This window comes from Melospiza georgiana, chromosome 33 (assembly GCF_028018845.1).
Source record: "Melospiza georgiana isolate bMelGeo1 chromosome 33, bMelGeo1.pri, whole genome shotgun sequence".
NCBI classification, from domain to species: domain Eukaryota; kingdom Metazoa; phylum Chordata; class Aves; order Passeriformes; family Passerellidae; genus Melospiza; species Melospiza georgiana.
This window is the reverse complement of record NC_080462.1, coordinates 1,365,289-1,386,389: the sequence shown is the minus strand read 5'-3', so window position 1 is coordinate 1,386,389 and position 21,101 is coordinate 1,365,289. Positions and strand designations below refer to the sequence as shown.

At 45.6% G+C, this 21,101-nt stretch overlaps 1 protein-coding gene and 1 long non-coding RNA gene across 2 annotated transcripts; one reads left to right on the top strand and one right to left on the bottom strand.

The window, feature by feature from the left end:
* The first annotated feature begins 1,659 nt into the window (after positions 1-1,659).
* On the top strand, positions 1,660-3,239 carry LOC131095311 (uncharacterized). The gene is made up of 2 exons (XR_009115842.1): positions 1,660-1,892; positions 2,010-3,239. It is a non-coding gene; the product is annotated as an uncharacterized LOC131095311 (long non-coding RNA).
* A 2,689-nt stretch (positions 3,240-5,928) lies between these two features.
* On the bottom strand, positions 5,929-20,516 carry SYT11 (synaptotagmin 11). The gene is made up of 4 exons (XM_058042988.1): positions 20,383-20,516; positions 14,772-15,589; positions 11,924-12,044; positions 5,929-6,354 (listed from the first exon to the last, which is right to left on the bottom strand). Exons 1-4 carry the CDS (start codon positions 20,414-20,416, stop codon positions 6,044-6,046), a joined length of 1,284 nt encoding a protein of 427 aa, XP_057898971.1. The 5' UTR covers positions 20,417-20,516; the 3' UTR covers positions 5,929-6,043.
* Positions 20,517-21,101: the final 585 nt, after the last annotated feature.

Here is a 21,101-nt window from a genome sequence, read left to right as displayed (position 1 = left end):
AAATAAATAAATAAATAAATAAATAATAAATAATTAATTTTTATCAATAACTTCTGCCCATAATAAATAAATAAATAAACCAAATAAATTATTTTTAACATTATTTTCCCACCGAGGTTTCTTCTGCGTGTGCTTTCCCTGTGAATTCAATGCACTTTTTCCACCAGAAATTCAAATTTCTAGAACCAAACCCTGGGAGTTTTCAGAGTTTTCAGTGTTGGTTGTCACACACGAGGCAAAGGCAGCAGAATTAAAGTGATTTAATTTTTATTTAATTCAATATTAACTTTATTTTACCACTGAGGTTTATTCTGTGTGTGCTTTTCCTGTCAATTAAATGCAATTTTCACCAGAAATTCCAATTTCTAGAAGCAAACCCTGGGAGTTTTCAGTGTTGGTTGTCACACACGAGGCAAAGGCAGCAGGATTAAAGTGATTTAATTTTTATTTTATTCAATATTAACTTTATTTCCCACCGAGGTTTCTTCTGTGTGTGCTTTTCCTGTCAATTAAATGCACTTTTTCACCAGAAATTCCAATTTCTAGAAGCAAACCCTGGAGGTTTTCAGAGTTTTCAGTGTTGGTTGTCACACACGAGGCAAAGGCAGCAGGATTAAAGTGATTTAATTTTTATTTAATTCAATATTAACTTTATTTCCCACCGAGGTTTATTCTGCGTGTGCTTTTCCTGTCAATTCAATGCAATTTTCACCAGAAATTCAAATTTCCAGAAGCAAACCCTGGGGGTTTTCAGTGTTGGTTGTCACACACGAGGCGAAGGCAGAAAAATTAAAGTGATTTAATTTTTATTTGCACGCTCAATGTGCCTTAACAAATTCAACATACAAGGTAGCATTATACAGAATGTAGGTTAGCTCATAGCATTACGCAGTTTCACACAGGTTGAGTTAGGTTTTTTTTATTTATTTTTTTATTATTATTATTATTATTTTATTATTTTTTATTTTTTTTTTTTTCCACACAAAGTTGTAACTGCCCGAGTTCGTTTTTTACAACAGAAGACACACAAGGTAAAGAATAAAACCACACCTGGGAGATTTTACAGTGAGTCTGCTGTCACTTTTACTGTCTATTTTTTTTTTTATGTTTTTAAAAAATATAAATCTGCACATTTTTTTTTTTTTTCAGTTCCCTATTATTTCCAGAAGAGTGTTGGAGCTACTCCTACCTGCCCGACAGCCTAAATCTATTTACCCTGAGCATGTTTTCCTTGACAAAAAAATTCATTTTTTATTTTTATTTTTTTTTTCCTTTCAACCAAAGGAAATTTTAATTTTAAGATCATCTCCGTGAAAAGTCCCACCAAAGGGAGAAGGGAAATTTTTGTTGCTGCTTTTTAGTCCTGGTCACATCTTTGGAGTGGTGTTGGAAAGGATTTTCTGAGGGGAAAAAAAAAGTGGTGAAAAATGGTGAAAAATTGCAGCAACGCAATTGCTTAGTGCAAAAAAAAAAAAAAATAATAAAAATAAATCAGCATTTAAAGAGATTTTACAGCAATTTCCAAAGGGGGGGGGAAACTCTGGGAAAGAGTTTTGAAGAAATTGAGAAAATTCACAAATCCTCAGGCAGAAATCCTGGTCCTGGGGATGGGGAAGGGGGAAAATCCAAGTTGGGAAATGGAGGCACAGCCTGGGAGAGAGCTCGCAAAGTGAGGAAAATCAGTTTTCCAAAAATAAATAAAAATGAGAAAAATCAGCTTGGCAAAAAGAAAATAAAAATGAGAAAAATCAGCTTGGCAAAAAGAAATAAAAATGAGAAAAATCAGCTTGGCAAAAAGAAATAAAAAGGAGAAAAATCAAAATAAATGAGAAAAATCAGGTTGGCAAAAATCAATAAAAATGAGAAAAATCAAAATAAATGAGAAAAATCAGGTTGGCAAAAATCAATAAAAATGAGAAAAATCAAAATAAATGAGATAAATCAGCTCGCCAAAAATAAAAATAAATGGGAAAAACCAGCTTGGCAAAAATCAAAATGAGAAAAATCAGCTTGGCAAAAAGAAAATAAAAATGAGAAAAATCAGCTTGGCAAAAATCAAAATAAATGAGAGAAATCAGGTTGGCAAAAATCAAAATGAGAAAAATCAGGTTGCCAAAAATAAATAAAAATGAGAAAAATCAGCCTGGGGAGAACCTGGCTCCATTATTCCCATTTCAGGGCAGAAAAGGTGAAAAATTATCATTTTTCCAACAGGGATCCAAAATTCAGCAGCTGAGTCCTGTAAGTAGTTAAATTATTTTAATTTTTCAAACTTTTAAATTATTTAAATATTTTCAAATTTTTCAAAATTTTAATGATTTCAAATTTTTCAAAATGTTTCAGAAATTTTCATCTGGAATTTGCATTTCTGTTCTCATCCCAAAGGGCTCAGAGCAGTCTGGCTGCTTGGGAACAACCAAAAATTTGAATTTTTTTTTGAATTTCCTTTCCTGAAAACCCGAGACCTCTTTGGAAAGCCAGGAACAATTTTAACGATAATAATTTATATAATTTTAATGATAATTATTTCTATTATTTCTAATGATTTGCTGCCAGATTTCTGCATCCAAACTTCATCAATTCCTGTTCCAAATTCCTGCAGGGTTCAAAGAGCCCCAAAAATTCTGAAAATTTCAGGTTAAAATTTCAGAATTCTCCCTCTCAAATGCAGAATTCTCTCTCTCTCAAAATTCAGAATTTTTAGTGCCAAATTTTGGATCATTTCTGAGCCCAGCATGGATGAAAAGAAGATTTTTTTCATTTTGTGGAAAATCAGATTTTTCACCTTGTCATGGACCAGCTCTGCCTCCAGGACCTTTCCTGGCTCAGCTTTTAAACAAAAATTATCAGAATTTGCTGTGAAATGTTTAAAATTTTCCTTATCAATCGTTGACACATCAGTGTTTGGGTTTTCTTGGAGGAAAGAGAAGAGGAAATAAAATTAAAATGAGCAGGATTAAATCATGAAAATAAACAGGATTAAATCATGAAAATGAGCAGGATTAAAAAAATGAAAATAAACAGGATGAAATAAAATTTAAATGAGCAGGATTAAATAATGACAATGAGCAGGATTAAATAAAATTTAAATGAGCAGGATTAAATGCACAGAGAGGATTAAATAAAATGAAAATGAGCAGGATGAAATCATGAAAATGAGCAGGATTAAATAAAATTTAAATGAGCAGGATTAAATGCACAGGGAGGATGAAATAAAATGAAAATGAGCAGGATTAAATGATGAAAATGAGCAGGATTAAATGCACAGGGAGGATGAAATAAAATTAAAATGAGCAGGATGAAATCATGAAAATGAGCAGGATTAAATAATGAAAATGAGCAGGATTAAATGCACAGAATGGATTAAATAAAATGAAAATGAGCAGGATTAAATCAAATTAAAACGAGCAGGATTTCTCCAATTCCTGCAGCCTGTGTGACCCCACAAAAGCAATGGGGGGATTAAATGCACAGAAAGGATTAAATAAAATTAAAATGAGCAGGATGAAATAAAATGAAAATGAGCAGGATTAAATGCACAGAAAGGATTAAATAAAATTAAAATGATCAGGATTAAATCAAATGAAACTGAGCAGGATTAAATTAAATTAAAATGAGCAGGATTTCCCCAATTCCTGCAGCCTGTGTGACCCCCACAAAAGCAATGGGGGGATTAAATGCACAGAAAGGATTAAATAAAATTAAAATGAGCAGGATGAAATCAAATGAAAATGAGCAGGATTAAATGCACAGAGAGGGTTAAATCAAATTAAAACGAGCAGGATTAAATGCACAGAATGGATTAAATAAAATTAAAATGATCAGGATTAAATGATGAAAATGAGCAGGATTAAATAAAATGAAAATGAGCAGGATTAAATGCACAGAGAGGATTAAACAAAATTAAAATGAGCAGGATTAAATGCACAGAGAGGATGAAATAAAATAAAAATGAGCAGGATTAAATCAAATTAAAACGAGCAGGATTTCTCCAATTCCTGCAGCCTGTGTGACCCCACAAAAGCAATGGGGGAATTAAATGCACAGAAAGGATTAAATAAAATTAAAATGAGCAGGATGAAATTATGAAAATGAGCAGGATTAAATAAAATTTAAATGAGCAGGATTAAATGCACAGAGAGGATGAAATAATGAAAATGAGCAGGATTAAATGATGAAAATGAGCAGGATGAAATGATGAAAATGAGCAGGATTAAATGCACAGAGAGGATGAAATAAAATAAAACGAGCAGGATTAAATCAAATTAAAACCAGCAGGATTTCTCCAATTCCTGCAGCCTGTGTGACCCCCCCAAAATCAGCGGGGTCACCTTGTTGGGGTTTGGATTTTGGGACGTTGTGACCCCCAGGAACACCCCGAGGACAAAGATTTCCGTCCCTGACACAGAATTATTTCTATTTTTCTGGGCGCCAGAGCCCTTCCCCTGCATTTTCCTCTTGTGCCAGTGCAGAATTTGGGGCTCCCCAAACCAGCACAGAACCCGTGGGCAGGCAAAAAAAAAATCCAGCGAGGAATCCAACAGCAGAATTGAGAAATTTGGGAGGAGCCAGCAAAGACACGAACACAACTCCATAGTGACAGAAAATTCATTAATTCATTCATTCATTAATTGTATTAAAACCTGCACCTCGATATTAGACTAATTGCAGTTCGTAGTAGGCATGCAATAGTGATTACACTGGTATATATAGTTGTGGTACTTTTTGTTTTTTGTTTATTTTTTCTTCCTTTCTTCTCTTTTTTATTCCCATTTTTTAAAGGGTTTTAGTGCCCTGCAGAACCCACATCAGCTGAAGAGAGCCTTTGTAAAAAATTGTTTTCTTTCTTCTCATTTATTCCCCATTTTATTGGATTTTTGTAGAATTTATTCCCCATTTTTAAAGGGTTTTAGTGCCCTGCAGAACCCACATCAACTGAAGAGAGCCTTTGTAAAAAATTGTTTCTTGCTTCTCATTTACTCCCCATTTTATTTCACTTTTTTGTAGAATTTATTCCCCTATTTTTTGGATTTCAGTGCCCTGCAAAACCCACAACTAAAGAGAACCTTTGTAAAAAATTGTTTATTTCTTCTCATTTATTCCCCATTTTATTGGATTTTTGTAGAATTTATTCCCCATTTTATTTATTTATTTTTGCAGAATTCATTCCCCATTTTTGAAACCCTTTACTACCTTGCGAAACCCACTTGAACTAAAGAGAAGTTTTATTTTGAATTATGTCTTCCTTGGAATTTATTCCCCATTTTTTTGTACAATTTATTCCCCGTTTTTTCGTAGAATTCATTCCCCATTTTAAAACCCCTTACGACCTTACAAAACCCACTTGAACTAAAGAGAAATTTTATTTTGAATTACGTCTACCTCATAATTTATTCCCCATTTTTTTGTACAATTTATTCCCCGTTTTTTTGTAGAATTCATTCCCCATTTTTAAAACCCTTTACTACCTTGCGAAACCCACTTGAACTAAAGGGAACTTTTATTTTGAAATTATTTCTTATAATTTATTCCCCATTTTTTTGTACAATTTATTCCCCATTTTTTCGTAGAATTCATTCCCCATTTTTAAAACCCCTTACGACCTTACAAAACCCACTTGAACTAAAGGGAACTTTTATTTTGAATTATGTCTACCTCAGAATTTATTCCCCGTTTTTTCGTAGAATTCATTCCCCATTTTTGAAACCCTTTACTACCTTGCGAAACCCACTCAAACTAGAGAAGTTTTATTTTGAATTACGTCTACCTCATAATTTATTCCCCGTTTTTTCGCAGAATTCATTCCCCATTTTAAAACCCTTTACCACCTTACAAAACCCACTCGCGCTAAAGCCAAACTCCCATTTCCCAACCACTTCCCCTCACCCACACCCCATTTTTTTCCCCACTTCCCCACCCTACCAAACCCAACCACAACCAACCAACCAAGCTTCTTCTTCTTCTCTCAACTCAACTCAACTCAACTCAACTCCACTCCAGTCCTAGTGCCAACCCAACCTGGTGGCACGCGCCAGGCTGGGTTTTAGTACTCGCTCAGGCTGTGCCACTTGGCCACGCTCTTGCCGGGGCCGTCGCACACCTGGTGCCAGTGCTCGGCGCCCGCGGCGCTGGCGCTGTGCGCGCCCAGGATCAGCCGCCCCACGGCCTCGTTCTTGGTGGTGCGCTCGAAGTCGATCACCAGGAACTCGACGCTGACGTCGGGCAGCAGCTCGGCCGGGATGTCGTAGCTGAAGGACTCGTTGAACACGGGGTTCAGCGTGCACTTCTTGACGTGCGTCTTCTTCTTGGCGATGCGCTTGCGGCCGTAGTAAACGTTCACCTTGACGTAGGGGTCTGCAAAAGGGACGGGGAGAGGGCGGCCAGTGACACGGCCCAGGGGGCTCCGGCACGGCCTGGGGGCACTGGGATGAACTGGTTTGGGGACTTCAACTCCCATTCTACCCATCCCTGGACCATTCCACACCTTCATCTACCTCAGGTAGAGATTTGGGCTGGCAGGGACTTAAAAATCCCATTCTACTCATCCCCATCACATTCCATACCTTTGTCTACCCCAGGCAGAGATTTGGGCTCTGGTTTGGGCTGGGAGGAACCTCAAAATCCCATTCCATTCTTGCTCATCCCTTTCCACACCTTCGTCTACCCCAGGTAGAGATTTGGGGTGGGAAGGACTTAAAAATCCCATTCCATTCCTGCTCATCCCTTTCCACACCTTCATCTACCCCAGGTAGAGATTTGGGGTGGGAAGGACTTCAAAATCCCATTTCACACCTTTCTGTACCCCAAGGTAGAGGTTTGGGCTCCGGTTTGGGCTGGGAGGAACCTCAAAATCCCATTCTACTCCAGCCCCATCACATTCCTCACATTCCACACCTTCGTCTACCCCAGGTGGAGCTACCCCGTAGTAAACGTCCACCTTGACGTAGGGGTCTGCAAAAGGGACGGGGAGAGGGCGGCCAGTGACACGGCCCAGGGGGCTCCGGCACGGCCTGGGGGCACTGGGATGAACTGGTTTGGGGACTTCAGCTTCCATTCTACCCATCCCTGGACCATTCCACACCTTCATCTACCTGAAATGGAGGTTTAAGCTCTGGTTTGGGCTGGGAGGGACTTCAAATCCCATTCCACACCTTTCTGTACCCCAGGTAGTGCTTTGGGCTGGCAGGGACTTAAAAATCCCATTCTACTTCTCCCCATCCCATTCCACACCTTCCAGTACCCAAGGTAAAGATTTGGGCTCTGGTTTGGGCTGGGAGAAACCTCAAAATCCCATTCTACACATCCCCATCCCATTCCACACCTTCGTCTACCCTAGGCAGAGGTTTGGGCTCTGGTTTGGGCTGGGAGGAGCCTCAAAATCCCATTCCATTCTTGCTCATCCCTTTCCACACCTTTGTCTACCCCAGGTAGATATTTGGGGTTGGAAGGACTTAAAAATCCCATTCTACTCCTGCCCATCCCATTCCATACCTTCATCTACCCCAGGTAGAGGTTTGGGCTCTGGTTTGGGCTGGGAGGAACCTCAAAATCCCATTCTACTCATCCCTGTCCCATTCCACACCTTCATCTACCCCTGGTAGAGGTTTGGGCTGGGAGGGACTTAAAAATTCCTGCCCATCACATTCCAGACTTTCTACTATTCCAGGTAGAGGTTTGAGCTCTGGTTGGGCTGGGAGGAAACTCAAAATCCCATTCCACACCTTTCTGTACCCCAAGGTAGAGGTTTGGGCTCTGGTTTGGGTTGGGAGGAACCTCAAAATCCCATTCTACTCATCCCCGTCCCATTCCATACCTTCATCTACCCCAGGTAGAGATTTGGGGTGGGAAGGACTTCAAAATCCCATTCCACACCTTTCTGTACCCCAAGGTAGAGGTTTGGGCTCTGGTTTGGGTTGGGAGGAACCTCACAATCCCATTCCATTCTTGCTCATCCCTTTCCACACCTTCGTCTACCCCAGGTAGAGATTTGGGCTGGGAAGGACTTAAAAATCCCATTCTACTCCTGCCCATCCCATTCCACACCTTCATCTACCCCAGGTAGAGGTTTGAGCTCTGGTTTGGGCTGGGAGGAACCTCAAAATCCCATTCCATTCTTGCTCATCCCTTCCCACACCTTCATCTGCCTCAGGTAGAGATTTGGGCTGGCAGGGACTTAAAAATCTCATTCCACACCTTTGTCTACCCCAGGCAGAGGTTTGGGCTCTGGTTTGGGCTGGCAGAAACCTCAAAATCCCATTCTACTCATCCCCATCCCATTCCACACCTTCCTGTACCCCAGGTGGAGCTACCCCGTAGTAAACGTCCACCTTGACGTAGGGGTCTGCAAAGGGACGGGGAGAGGGCGGCCAGTGACACGGCCCAGGGGGCTCCGGCACGGCCTGGGGGCACTGGGATGAAGTGGTTTGGGCTGAGAAGGAGTTAAAATCCCATTTCACACCTTCCTCTACCCCAGACAGAGATTTGGCCTGGGAGGAACTTCAAAATCCCATTCGATTCCTGCTCATCCCATTCCAGACCTTCTACTACCCCAGGTAGATATTTGGGGTGGGAGGGCCTTAAAAATCCCATTCTACTTCTCCCCATCACATTCCAGACCTTTGTCTACCCCAGGTAGAGGTTTGAGCTCTGGTTTGGGCTGGGAGGAACCTCAAAATCCCATTCTACCCATCCCTGTACCATTCCAAACCTTCATCTACCCCTGGTAGTGGTTTGGGCTGGGAAGGACTTAAAAATCCCATTCTACTCATCCCCATCCCATTCCACACCTTCATCTACCCCAAATGGAGGTTTAAGCTCTGGTTTGGGCTGGGAGGAACCTCAAAATCCCATTCCACTCATCCCTGCCCCATTCCACACCTTCATCTACCCCACGTAGAGATTTGGGCTGGGAGGGACTTCAAAATCCCATTTCACACCTTTCTGTACCCCAAGGTAGAGGTTTGGGCTCTGGTTTGGGTTGGGAGGAACCTCAAAATCCCATTCCATTCTTGCTCATCCCTTTCCACACCTTCATCTACCTCAGGTAGAGATTTGGGCTGGCAGGGACTTAAAAATCTCATTCCACACCTTTGTCTACCCCAGGCAGAGGTTTGGGCTCTGGTTTGGGCTGGCAGAAACCTCAAAATCCCATTCTACCCATCCCCATCACATTCCACACCTTCCTGTACCCCAGGTAGATGTTTGGGCTGGGAAGGACTTAAAAATCCCATTCTACTCCTGCCCATCCCATTCCACACCTTCATCTACCCCAGGCAGAGGTCTGGGCTCTGGTTTGAGCTGGGAGGAACCTCAAAATCCCATTCCACTCATCCCTGCCCCATTCCACACCTTCATCTACCCCAGGCAGAGATTTGGGCTGGGAGGGACTTAAAAATCCCATTCCACTCATCCCCATCTAATTTCACACCTTCCTCTACCTCAGGTAGCTCCAGGCTGGCCTTGGGCACTCCCAGGGATGCAGGGGCAGCCACAGCTGCTCTGGGAAATCTGTTTTAATGAATTTAATCCCAAATATCCAAAGATTGGGCAGCTCAGGAGTTTCAGCTCCTCACCCCCCCAGTTTAGGTGCAAGGGGATTTCTGGGCAATGTTTTCATAGGACCACGGAATGGTTTGGGTTAAAAATAGAATTTAAAACTCATCCAGTGCCAAGAGCAAGGACATTTTCCACCATCCCAGGTTGATCCAAACCCTGTCCAACGCTTCAGGGGCACCCACAGCTGCTCTGGGCACCTGCCCACCCTGCCAGGGAACAATTCCTGCCCAAAATCCCACCCAGGGTAAAGCCATTCCCTGCGTGCTGGCACTCCCAATCCATCCCTCTCCCTGCAGCCCTGGAAATCCACCCTGAGCTCACCCCAAATCCCTCTCTGAGCACCCCAACCCTGCTCAGGAGCCCAACAAAGGCTCGGGGCACTTCCAATTAATTTGCAATAATTTGCTGCCAGCAGAAGTTACTGGGAAAGAAAAAATTTAAAACAAAGCAACAAAGGCTCCCTTTTCCCCCAGCTGCTCTTTATGCAAGCACTGGATTACAATCAAGCCACCAGGCACTGAGGGAATTTTTATTTTCATTCCACACAAGTTTTGAAGGCCCTTGCTTGGCTGGCACTGCCTCATTTTCACCTTTTTTTTTTTCTTTTCACCCAGCTGGAATGAGTTTATGCATAATCCAAAGATCATATAAATAAACAGTGTGAGTCACAAGGTTCTGCAGGTAGAACATCACTGAACATTTTATTCTGTGCTTGGAGACTACACAAGCACAGATTTTTATTTTCTTTTTTTTTTCCCCTTAAAGAGTAAAATGCAGGGCCTACAATAATTCAGCCTAGTCTGCATCCCTCTGAGGAGAAAGCTGCAAAACCAGGCCTAGGTTTGAATCTCAGCTTGATCCCAACCATTTCCCCACGATCCTGAGGCAGAATTGTGCAAAAACCAGGGAAAAGCTGCAAAACCAGGCCTAGGTTTGAATCTCAACTTGATCCCAACCATTTCCCCACGATCCTGAGGCAGAATTGTGCAAAAAACAGGGAAAAGCTGCAAAACCAGGCCTAGGTTTGAATCTCAACTTGATCCCAACCATTTCCCCACGACCCTGAGGCAGAATTGTGCAAAAACCAGGGAAAAGCTGCAAAACCAGGCCTAGGTTTGAATCTCAACTTGATCCCAACCATTTCCCCACAATCCTGAGGCAGAATTTGCAGAATTCTCCAGCTCCTTCCCAGCTCCCTCAGGGATTCTCCATTCCATTTCCAGCTCCCTCAGGAATTTCCCAGCCCTTTCCCAGCTCCCTCAGGAATTCTCCAACCCCTTCCCAGCTCCTTCAAGAATTATCCAACCCCTTCCCAGCTCCCTCAGAAATTCTCCAGCCCTTTCCCAGTTCCCTCAAGAATTATCCGGTCTTTTTTCCAGCTCCCTCAAGAATTCTTCAGCCCCTTCCAGCTCCCTCAGAAATTCCCATCTCCCTCAGGAATTTTCTAACCCCTTCCCAGCTCCCTCAAGAATTCTCTCCATTCCTTTTCCAGCCCCCTCAGGAATTCTCAGCACCCTCAGGAATTCTCCATTCCCTTCCCAGTTCCCTCAGAAATTTTCCAGCCCCTTCCCAGCACCCTCAGGAATTCTCCATTAAATTTCCAGCTCCCTCAGGGATTCCCAGTTCCCTCAGAAATTCTCCAGTCCCTTTTCCAGTTCCCTCAGAAATTTTCCAGCCCTTTCCCAGTTCCTTCAGGAGCTCAAATTCCACCAATTTTTGGTGGGTCTTTAGTAGCTGAGCCCTTCAGGCTCTTCAAGAGTGTCCTGAAGGTCTGAGGGGTTTAGGAGCTCAATTTCCACTGATTTTTGGTGGATCTTTGGTACCTGAGCCCCTCAGGCTCTTCAGGAGCTCAATTTCCACTGATTTTTTGTGGATTTTCAGCAGCTGAGCCCCTCAGGCTCTTCAGGGGTGTCCTGAAGGTCTGAGGGGCTTAGAAGCTCCAATTCCACTGATTTTTTTGTGGATTTTCAGCAACTGAGCCCCTCAGGTTCTTCAGGAATGTCCTGAAGGTCTGAGGGGCTTAGAAGCTCCAATTTCACTGATTTTTTGTGGATTTTCAGCACCTGAGCCCCTCAGGTTCTTCAGGAGTGTCCTGAAGGTCCCACCAAGGCTGCCTGGGGGATTGAGGGGTTTAGGAGCTCCATCACAACTGAGAGTGATGCAGCACTCAGAGCAATCCAAAAACCCTTAAGAAGAATTTGAAGAGAAAAAAAAAAATTTATTCAAAAATATATATTTTATATTTATACATATAAAATATATATAAAATATAAAATCTTCAGCTAAACCAAAGGAAGAGCCCTGCGGGTAAATTTGGGGATTTTCCTGCTTTTCCCACCCACTCCAAGGTGGAGAAAATAGCTTCTACCTGAGAGGCCAGTGATGTCCATCTTTGGCAAATGCCTGGCCTTCAGCACCACCACAGTCATCCTCTGTGCCACGGGCTGGTAGGACAGGGACACCTGCAGCTCCCCTCTGCTGATGCACTTCTGCCAGAAAAACACACACAGCTCCTCAGGACAGGCTGCTCTTCCTCACTGGGAGGTGCCCAGAATTTCCTTTCCTTGTGTTAAATGGATAAAAAAGCAGGGAAATGAACCCCAGGTGTCTCAGGTGCAAAAATATGAGTTTGTGGAAAAAAACCAGAATTTGTTGTTGAGGATCTGCATTGTTCCTGCTTGATAAACCATGGAGGGTCCTGGATTAAAAGCTCTGGGATCAAACACAGCCATAAGACACAAAAAAATATGAAATTGTGGGAAAAATAGAATTTATGGTTGAGGATCTGCATCATTCCTGTTTGTAGAACCACTGAGGGTCCCAGATTAAAATCTCTGGGATAAAACACACCAAAAATATGAATTTGGGGAAAAAACAGAATTTATGGTTGAGGATCTGCATCATTTCTGTTTGTAGAACCACTGAGGGTCCCAGATCAAAAGCTCTGGGATAAAACACACCAAAAATATGAATTTGGGGAAAAACAGAATTTATGGCTGAGGATCTGCATTATTCCTGCTTAATAAACCATGGAGGCTCGCTCCTGGATTAAAAGCTCTGGGATCAAACACAGGTGTGTCACACCAAAAATATGAATTTGTGGAAAAAACAGAATTTATGGCTGAAGATCTACATTATTCTTTCTTGTTAAACCATGGAGGCTCCTGGATCAAAAGCTCTGGGGTCAAACACAGCCATATCACACCAAAAATATGAATTTGTGGAAAAACCAGAATTTATGGCTGAGGATCTGCATCACTCCTGTTTGTAGAACTACTGCAGAGAGGATTTTGAGGCTCCCAGATCAAAAGGTTTGGGGTCAAACGCAGCCATATCACACCAAAAAAAAAAAATGAAATTGGGTAAAAACCAGAATTTGTGACTGAGAATCTGCATCATTCCTGATCTGAATCTTCCAGATCAAAATCTCTGGGATCAAACACAGCCATATCACACCAAAAATATGAAATTGGGTAAAAAGCAAAATTTGTAGCTGAGGCTCTGCATCATTCCTGCTTGTAGAACCACTGAGGGTCCCAGATCAAAAGGTTTGGGATCAAACACAGCCATATCACAGCAAAAATATGAATTTGGGGAAAAAACAGAACTGATGGTTGAGGATCTGCATAATTCCATTTTGTAGAACCACTGAGGCTCCTGGATCAAAATCTCTGGGGTCAAATACAACCATATCACACAAAAAATATATATTTGTGAAAAAAACCAGAATTTATGGCTGAGGATCTGCATCATCCCTGATCTGTAGGTTCCAGATCACAATCTCTAGGGCCAAAGAGTCCCCCCACCATGGATTGGGGGTGCACACACCCACCTGGATGTTCCTTTTGAGGATCTCCCTGGTGAGCTGCACCTTGCCCGTGCTGGGATCCACGCCTGCAAGGTGGATGTATCACCAAAAACATGGATTTGTGGAAAAAAACCCAAAATTTATGGCTGAGGATCTGCATCACTCCTGTTTGTAGAACTACTACAGAGAGGATTTTGAGGCTCCCAGATCAAAAGGTTTGGGGTCAAACGCAGCCATATCACACCAAAAATATGAAATTGGGTAAAAAACAAAATTTATGACTGAGAATCCGCATCATCCCTGATCTGAATCTTCCAGATCAAAATCTCTGGGATCAAACACACCAAAAATATGAATTTGTGGAAAAAACAGAATTTATGGCTGAGGATCTGCATCATCCCTGATCTGAATCTACCAGATCAAAATCTCTGGGATCAAACACACCAAAAATATGAATTTGTGGAAAAAACAAAATTTATGGCTGAGGATCTGCATCATCCCTGATCTGTAGGTTCCAGATCAAAATCTCTGGGGCCAAAGAGTCCCCCCACATGGATTGGGGGTGCACACACCCACCTGGATGTTCCTTTTGAGGATCTCCCTGGTGAGCTGCACCTTGCCCGTGCTGGGATCCACGCCTGCAAGGTGGATATATCACCAAAAACATGGATTTGTGGAAAAAACCCCCAAAATTTATGGCTGAGGATCTGCATCACTCCTGTTTGTAGAACTACTGCAGAGAGGATTTTGAGGGTCCCAGATCAAAAGGTTTGGGGTCAAACGCAGCCAAATCACACCAAAAATATGAGTTTGTGGAAAAAACCAGAATTTATGGTTGAGGATCTGCATCATTCCTGCTTGATAAACCATGGAAGCTTCTGGATAAAAAGTTCTGGGATCAAACACAGCCATATCACACCAAAAATATGAATTTGTGGAAAAAACCAGAATTTATGGCTGAGGATCTGCATCATTCCTGTTTGTAGAACCACTGAGGCTCCCGGATCAAAATCTCTGGGGTCAAATACAACCATACCACACAAAAAATATATATTTGTGAAAAAACCAGAATTTATGGCTGAGGATCTGCATCACTCCTGTTTGTAGAACTACTACAGAGAGGATTTTGAGGGTCCCAGATCAAAAGGTTTGGGGTCAAACGCAGCCATATCACACCAAAAATATGAAATTGGGTAAAAAACAGAATTTATGGCTGAGAATCCGCATCATCCCTGATCTGAATCTTCCAGATCAAAATCTCTGGGATCAAACACACCAAAAATATGAATTTGTGGAAAAAACAGAATTTATGGTTGAGGATCTGCATCATCCCTGATCTGTAGGTTCCAGATCAAAATCTCTAGGGCCAAAGAGTCCCCCCACATGGATTGGAGGTGCACACACCCACCTGGATGTTCCTTTTGAGGATCTCCCTGGTGAGCTGCACCTTGCCCGTGCTGGGATCCACGCCTGCCAGGGGCACCATCACCTCGCCGATCACGTCGTCGCGGGAGAAGCGGTCGAAGCTGAGCACCAGGAAGTGCAGCACCAGGTCCTGCAGCTGGCTGTAGGGGATGCCGTAGAAGGTGAAGGTCTCGTCGAAGACGGGCTCCAGGGTCTTGCGCAGCACGCGGGTCTTGACGCGGTGCCTCTTGTCGGGCAGGATGGTCATCTTGATGTAGGGGTCGGAGCTCTGCGTGTGCTCGTCCATCACCGGCAGCCCGTGGGCCTCCTGGATGGTGACCACCAGGGCCTTTTTTGGGAAGTTGTAGTCCACGGAGAAAGTCAGCTCTCCCAGCATCACGTCGTCGCCCGGAGAAGAGGGAGAGGAGGTTTTGCTTCCTCCCGGAGTGAGGCTTTGATCCGGGCTGAGTTCATCTCCATAATCCACCTTGATGGGGAGCTGCTCCACCTGGGGGGGTCCGTCTGGAGCCTTGCTGGGGCCCCCCAAGCCGGCCTCAGCAGCATCCAGCAGGAGGTTGCCCCCGCTGCCGCCCTCCCCGGCCGCGCCGCTCTTGTCTCGGCGGATCCGCTTGATTTTCTTCTTGTTGCTCAAGGTCTCCGGGTAGATGCTGATGCCTTTCAGCATGTGGATGAATTTGTAAGGGGGGGTTTTGTGCTTCTTTTCTGCTTGCTGGTGACAGCATGTCCACACAAAGACTGTGACTGAGACGGAAACCACCAGCACGGTGGCGCCGATGAGTCCGGCCACCACGGGGGACACATCTGTGGGGAGACAGGGCAGTGAGGAGCAGCACGCCTGGTCACGCTTAATGCTGGCATTTCAGTGTCACAGCATCCCCAAAATTTATTTCTCACACTCTCAAGGCATCCCTGGCCTGTGTTCCATGAGCTAAGGAAGGATCTCTGTCCTGCCACCACAGGGGGAAATCAAGGCAGTGAGGAGCAGCACACCTGGCCGCAGATCTACGCATTCCTGTCGTGTTTTAATTCTAAGATCTGCCTATCACAGCTTCCCCAGACATCATTTTTTATCTCTAAATTTATTTCTCACACTCCTAAGTCATGCCTGATCCATTTTCCATGAGTTAAGGAAGGATCTGTGTCCTGCCACCATGAGGGACACATCTGTGGGCAGTGAGGAGCAGCACACCTGGCTGCAGATCTACACACTCCTGTCATGCTTTAAATTCTGGGATTTGCCTATCAGAGCATCCCCAAAATTTATTTCTTACACTCTCAAGTCATGCCTGACCTGTGTTCCATGAGCTAAGGAAGGATCTCTGTCCTGCCACTATGAGGGACACATCTGTGGGAGGACGAGGCAGTGAGGAGCTGAGACCTGGCTGAAGATCTGAACATTCCTGTTATGCTTTAAATTTTGGCATTTGAGTGTCACAGCTTCTCCAAAATTTATTTCTCACACTCCTAAGTCATGCCTGACCCGTTTTCCATGAGTTAAGGAAGGATCTGTGTCCGGCCACCATGAGGGACACATCTGTGGGAAGACAAGGCAGTGAGGAGCAGCACAGCTGATGCACTCCTGTCATGATTTTAACTCTGGGATCTGCCTCTCAGAGCTGCCCCAGACATCATTTTTATCATTTTTATCATTTTTATCTCTAAATTTATTTCTCACACTCCTAAGTCATGCCTGATCCATTTTCCATGAGTTAAGGAAGGATCTCTGTCCTGCCACCACACACCTGATGCAGATCCACACACTCCTGTTGTGCTTTTAATTCTGGGATTTGCCTATCAGAGCATCCCCAGACATCATTTTTTTATCTCTAAATTTATTTCTCACACCCTAAGGCATGCCTGATCCATTTTCCATGAGCTAAGGAAGGATCTGTGTCCGGCCACCATGAGGGACACATCTGTGGGCAGTGAGGAGCTGAGACCTGGCTGAAGATTTACACACTCCTGTCGTGTTTTAATTATGGAATCTGCTTATCACAGATTCCTCAAACATCATTTTCATCTCTAAATTTATTTCTCACACTCCTAAGGCATGTCTGATCCATTTTCCATGAGCTAAGGAAGGATCTCTGTCCGGCCACCATGAGGGACACATCTGTGGGAGCACAAGGCAGTGAGGAGCAGCACAGCTGATGCACTCCTGTCATGATTTTAACTCTGGGATCTGCCTCTCAGAGCTTCCCCAGACATCATTTTTATCATTTTTATTATTTTTATCTCTAAATTTATTTCTCACACTCCTAAGTCATGCCTGATCCATTTTCCATGAGTTAAGGAAGGATCTCTGTCCTGCCACCATGAGGGACACATCTGTGGGCAGTGAGGAGCTGAGACCTGGCTGAAGATTTACACACTCCTGTCGTGTTTTAATTATGGAATTTGCTTATCACAGATTCCTCAAACATCATTTTTATCTCTAAATTTATATCTCACACTCCTAAGGCATGCCTGATCCATTTTCCATGAGCTAAGGAAGGATCTGTGTCCTGCCACCACACACCTGGCTGCAGATCCACACACTCCTATCACACTCTTAATTCCAATATCTGCCTATCAGAGCCTCCCCAGACATCATTTTTATCGCTAAATTTATCAATTTTTTTATCTCTAAATTTATTTCTCCCACTCCAAGGCATGCCTGACCTGTTCCCTGAGCTCAGGATCTCAAACTGTTGCTTGCCTCATCTTGCCAAGCCCAGCTCCTGCCTCACCACATCTCCATAGGAACGCTGCTCTCGATGTGCAGGCAACATTTGCTTTTATTTTATTTTTTATTTTTTGAATGCCCTGCTCAGGAACGTTACACAATTCCGTTTTCACAACAGGGAGGGAGTAATAAATATGGCCAAAATGCTGGATTTGAGATATCCTTTATTAACAATATTGAAAATTTCCTTTTGTCCTGAACTGGGTGTTTTGTCCTGGTTTTTGTGGTTAAATTCAGGGCTAAACATGAAATCCCCCATGGAAATGCAGTGTCCAAAAACAGACAGAAAATCCTCCTATTATAAAATAATAAAGTTATTTTATTCTGCCTTGGAGTTAGGGATTAGCTGATATTTTCTAGATTTTCATACCAACTGTGTTAATCAGTAATGGCAAGGCAGAAATAAAAAAATAATTTAAAAAAATTTTAAAAATCCCTCAAAAACCGTTCATTTTTATTTGTTTCTTTGCTGATGGAGAAGTTTTAAAAATGAACCCAGAGGTGCTGAGGTCCCCAGGGAGGCTTTAGGAAGGTTTAGGTTTCATGTAAATTATTTTTGTGTATATATATATATATATATATATATATATATATATATATATATATATATGGTGTTTATATATATATATGATGTTTATATATATGGTTTATATATATATAGTGTTTATATATATATATAAGATTTTATATATATATATATGGTTTATATATACATATATGTTTTTATATATATATGGTTTATATATATTTATATATATATATGGTTTATATATCTATATATATGGTTTATATAGATATGTTTTTTATATATACATATGGTTTTTATATAAATATATAGATATGGTTTATATAGATATATGGTGTTTATATATATATATGTTTTTTATGCATATATGGTTTATATATATTTATATATGGTTTATATATCTATAGATATGGTTTTTATATATATATATATGGTTTATATATATTTATATATGGTTTACATATATATATGGTTTATATATCTATATATATGGTTTATATAGATATGGTTTTTATATATATATATGGTTTTTATATAAATGTATATATGGCTCTTGGCTCTAAAAACATCCCAAACTCCAGCGGTTCTGCATCCCAAAAACATCCCAAATTCTTGGCCCCCAAACCATCCCAAACCCCAGCAGTTGTGGGCCCCCAAAAACATCCTAAACCCAGTGGTTCTACATCCCCAGAACATCCCAAACCCCAGCGGTTCTCAGCCCCAAAACCATCCCAAACCTCAGCGGTTCTCTATCCTGAAAAACATCCCAAACCCAGCGGTTCTGGGCACCCCAAACTATCCCAAACTCCAGCAGTTCCCAGCCCCAAAACATCCCAAACCCCAGCGGTTCTGGGCCTCAAAAACATCCCAAACCCAGCGGTTCTCAGCACCAAAAACATCCCAAATTCTCAGCCCCAAAAACATCCCAAACCCAGCAGTTCTGCATCCCCAGAACATCCCAAATCCCAGTGGTTCTCAGCCCCATAAACATCCCAAATTCTTGGCCCCCAAAACATCCCAAACCCAGCAGTTCTGGGCCCCAAAAGCATCCCAAATCCCAGTGGCTCTCAGCCCCAAAAACAACCCAAACCCAGCGGTTCTGGGCCCCAAAACCATCCCAAATCCAGCGGTTCTCTGCCACCAAAAACATCCCAAACCCAGAGGTTCTGGGCCTCAAAACCATCCCAAATCCAGCGGTTCTCTGCCACCAAAAACATCCCAAACCCAGTGGTTCTCAGCCCCAAAAACAACCCACACCCAGCGGTTCTGGGCCCCAAAACCATCCCAAATCCAGCGGTTCTCTGCCACCAAAACCATCCCAAACCCAGCAGTTCTGGGCCCCAAAACCATCCCAAACCCAGCGGTTCTCGGCCCCAAAAACAACCCACACCCAGCGGTTCTGGGCCCCAAAACCATCCCAAATCCAGCGGTTCTGGGCCCCAAAACCATCCCAAATCCAGCGGTTCTGGGCCCCAAAACCATCCCAAACCCAGCGGTTCTGGGCCCGACGCCGCGGGGCAGGGCCCGCACGGATCTCAGCGGGCTTTGGCGCTTCTCCATCGCCCCCCAGGCGCTCCCGGTCCCGGTTCCCCCTCCCCTCCCCTGAGCATCCCCCGGTGCCCCGGGCAGGCCCCGCCTTGTGGCGCCGGTGCCGGTGCCGCAGCCGCCCCGGGGAGCGCGAACAAAGGCCGGGGCGCGGCGCGGCCCGGCACAGACATCACGTCATCGGCCCGGGCTGCACCTGCCCCCGGCCCCCGCTCCCCCGGTACCGGCCCCGAGCCCGCGGCCCAGCGCTGGCACCGCCCCAGCAGCGGAGACCGCGGCGGGAGCGGCATCGCCCGGCCCGCGGGGGCGGAGGGGCCGCGGGATGCTGAGGGGCCGGGCCCGGGGGATGCTGTGAGGGGCCGGGCGGTGCTGAGGGCCCGGGAGATGCTGTGAGGGCCCGGGGGATGCTGTGAGGGGCCGGAGATGCTGTGAGGGGCCGGGGGATGCTGTGAGGGCCCGGGGGATGCTGTGAGGAGCCGGGCGGTGCTCAGGGACCGCGGGATGCTGAGGGGCCGCGGGATGCTGAGGGGCCGCGGGATGCTGAGGGACCGCGGGATGCTGAGGGGCCGGGGGATGCTCAGGGACCGCGGGATGCTGAGGGGCCGGGGGATGCTGTGAGGGGCCGGGCGATGCTGAGGGGCCGGGGGATGCTGAGGGCCCGGCGGGTGCGGAGGCCCTGGAGCGCCGCTCCCGTCCCCCTGCGCGGCCACAGCGAGGCCCGGCCCCGGGGGCGCCTCTGCGGGCTCCGCCAGGACGGACGGGCCGCAGCCAGGACCGCCGCGGCCCGGCCGCACTCACCGAAGCCGGGGTGGACACTGGTGATCTCGGCCATGGCCCCGCCGAGGCCGGGGCCGCGGGGGTGCGGGCCCGGTGCGGAGGATGCTGGCGGCCGGGATGCAGGAGCTGCCGACTGGTCCCGCTGCGGCGCTCGCCCCGCCCGGCCCCGCCCCGCCCGCGGCGGCCCCGCCCGGCGGTGACTCGGCAACTGTCGGGGCTCCGGGCACGGAGCCGCGGGGCGTGTGCCCGAGCCGCGCTCCCACCGGGAGCCGGCAGCACTGGCAGCACCGGGCGGCCCCGCTGCGCCCCACGGGGACACCCCCAGCGGCAGAGGCGGGCGGGCAGCGGGGTGTGTGTGTGTCTCTGTGTGTGTGAGGCGTCGCACCGGGCCCCGGCGGCGGCGGCGCCCAGCGAAGATGGCGGTGACCACGCTCAGTGCCGCCCCCCCCCCCCAACTCCCACGGGCCCCGCCTCACCGGGGCCTCACCGGGGACCGGCCCCGGTCGCGCATGCGCAGAGCGAGCTCCGGGCCCTTCCGCTTCCTGCGCGGCGAGCGGGACCGGGCGGCCCGAGCGGGGCCCGCAGCAGCCCCGGAGCGGCCCCGCCATGGCCATGGCGCTCAAGATGCTGCCCTGCAAGAAGCGCAGAGCGGCGGCGGCAGCGGCGGGGCCGCCGAGCCCCCGGGAGCGCGGGGAGGACGCGGAGCTGCCCGGAGGCTCCGGTGCTGCTGAGGGAGGCGG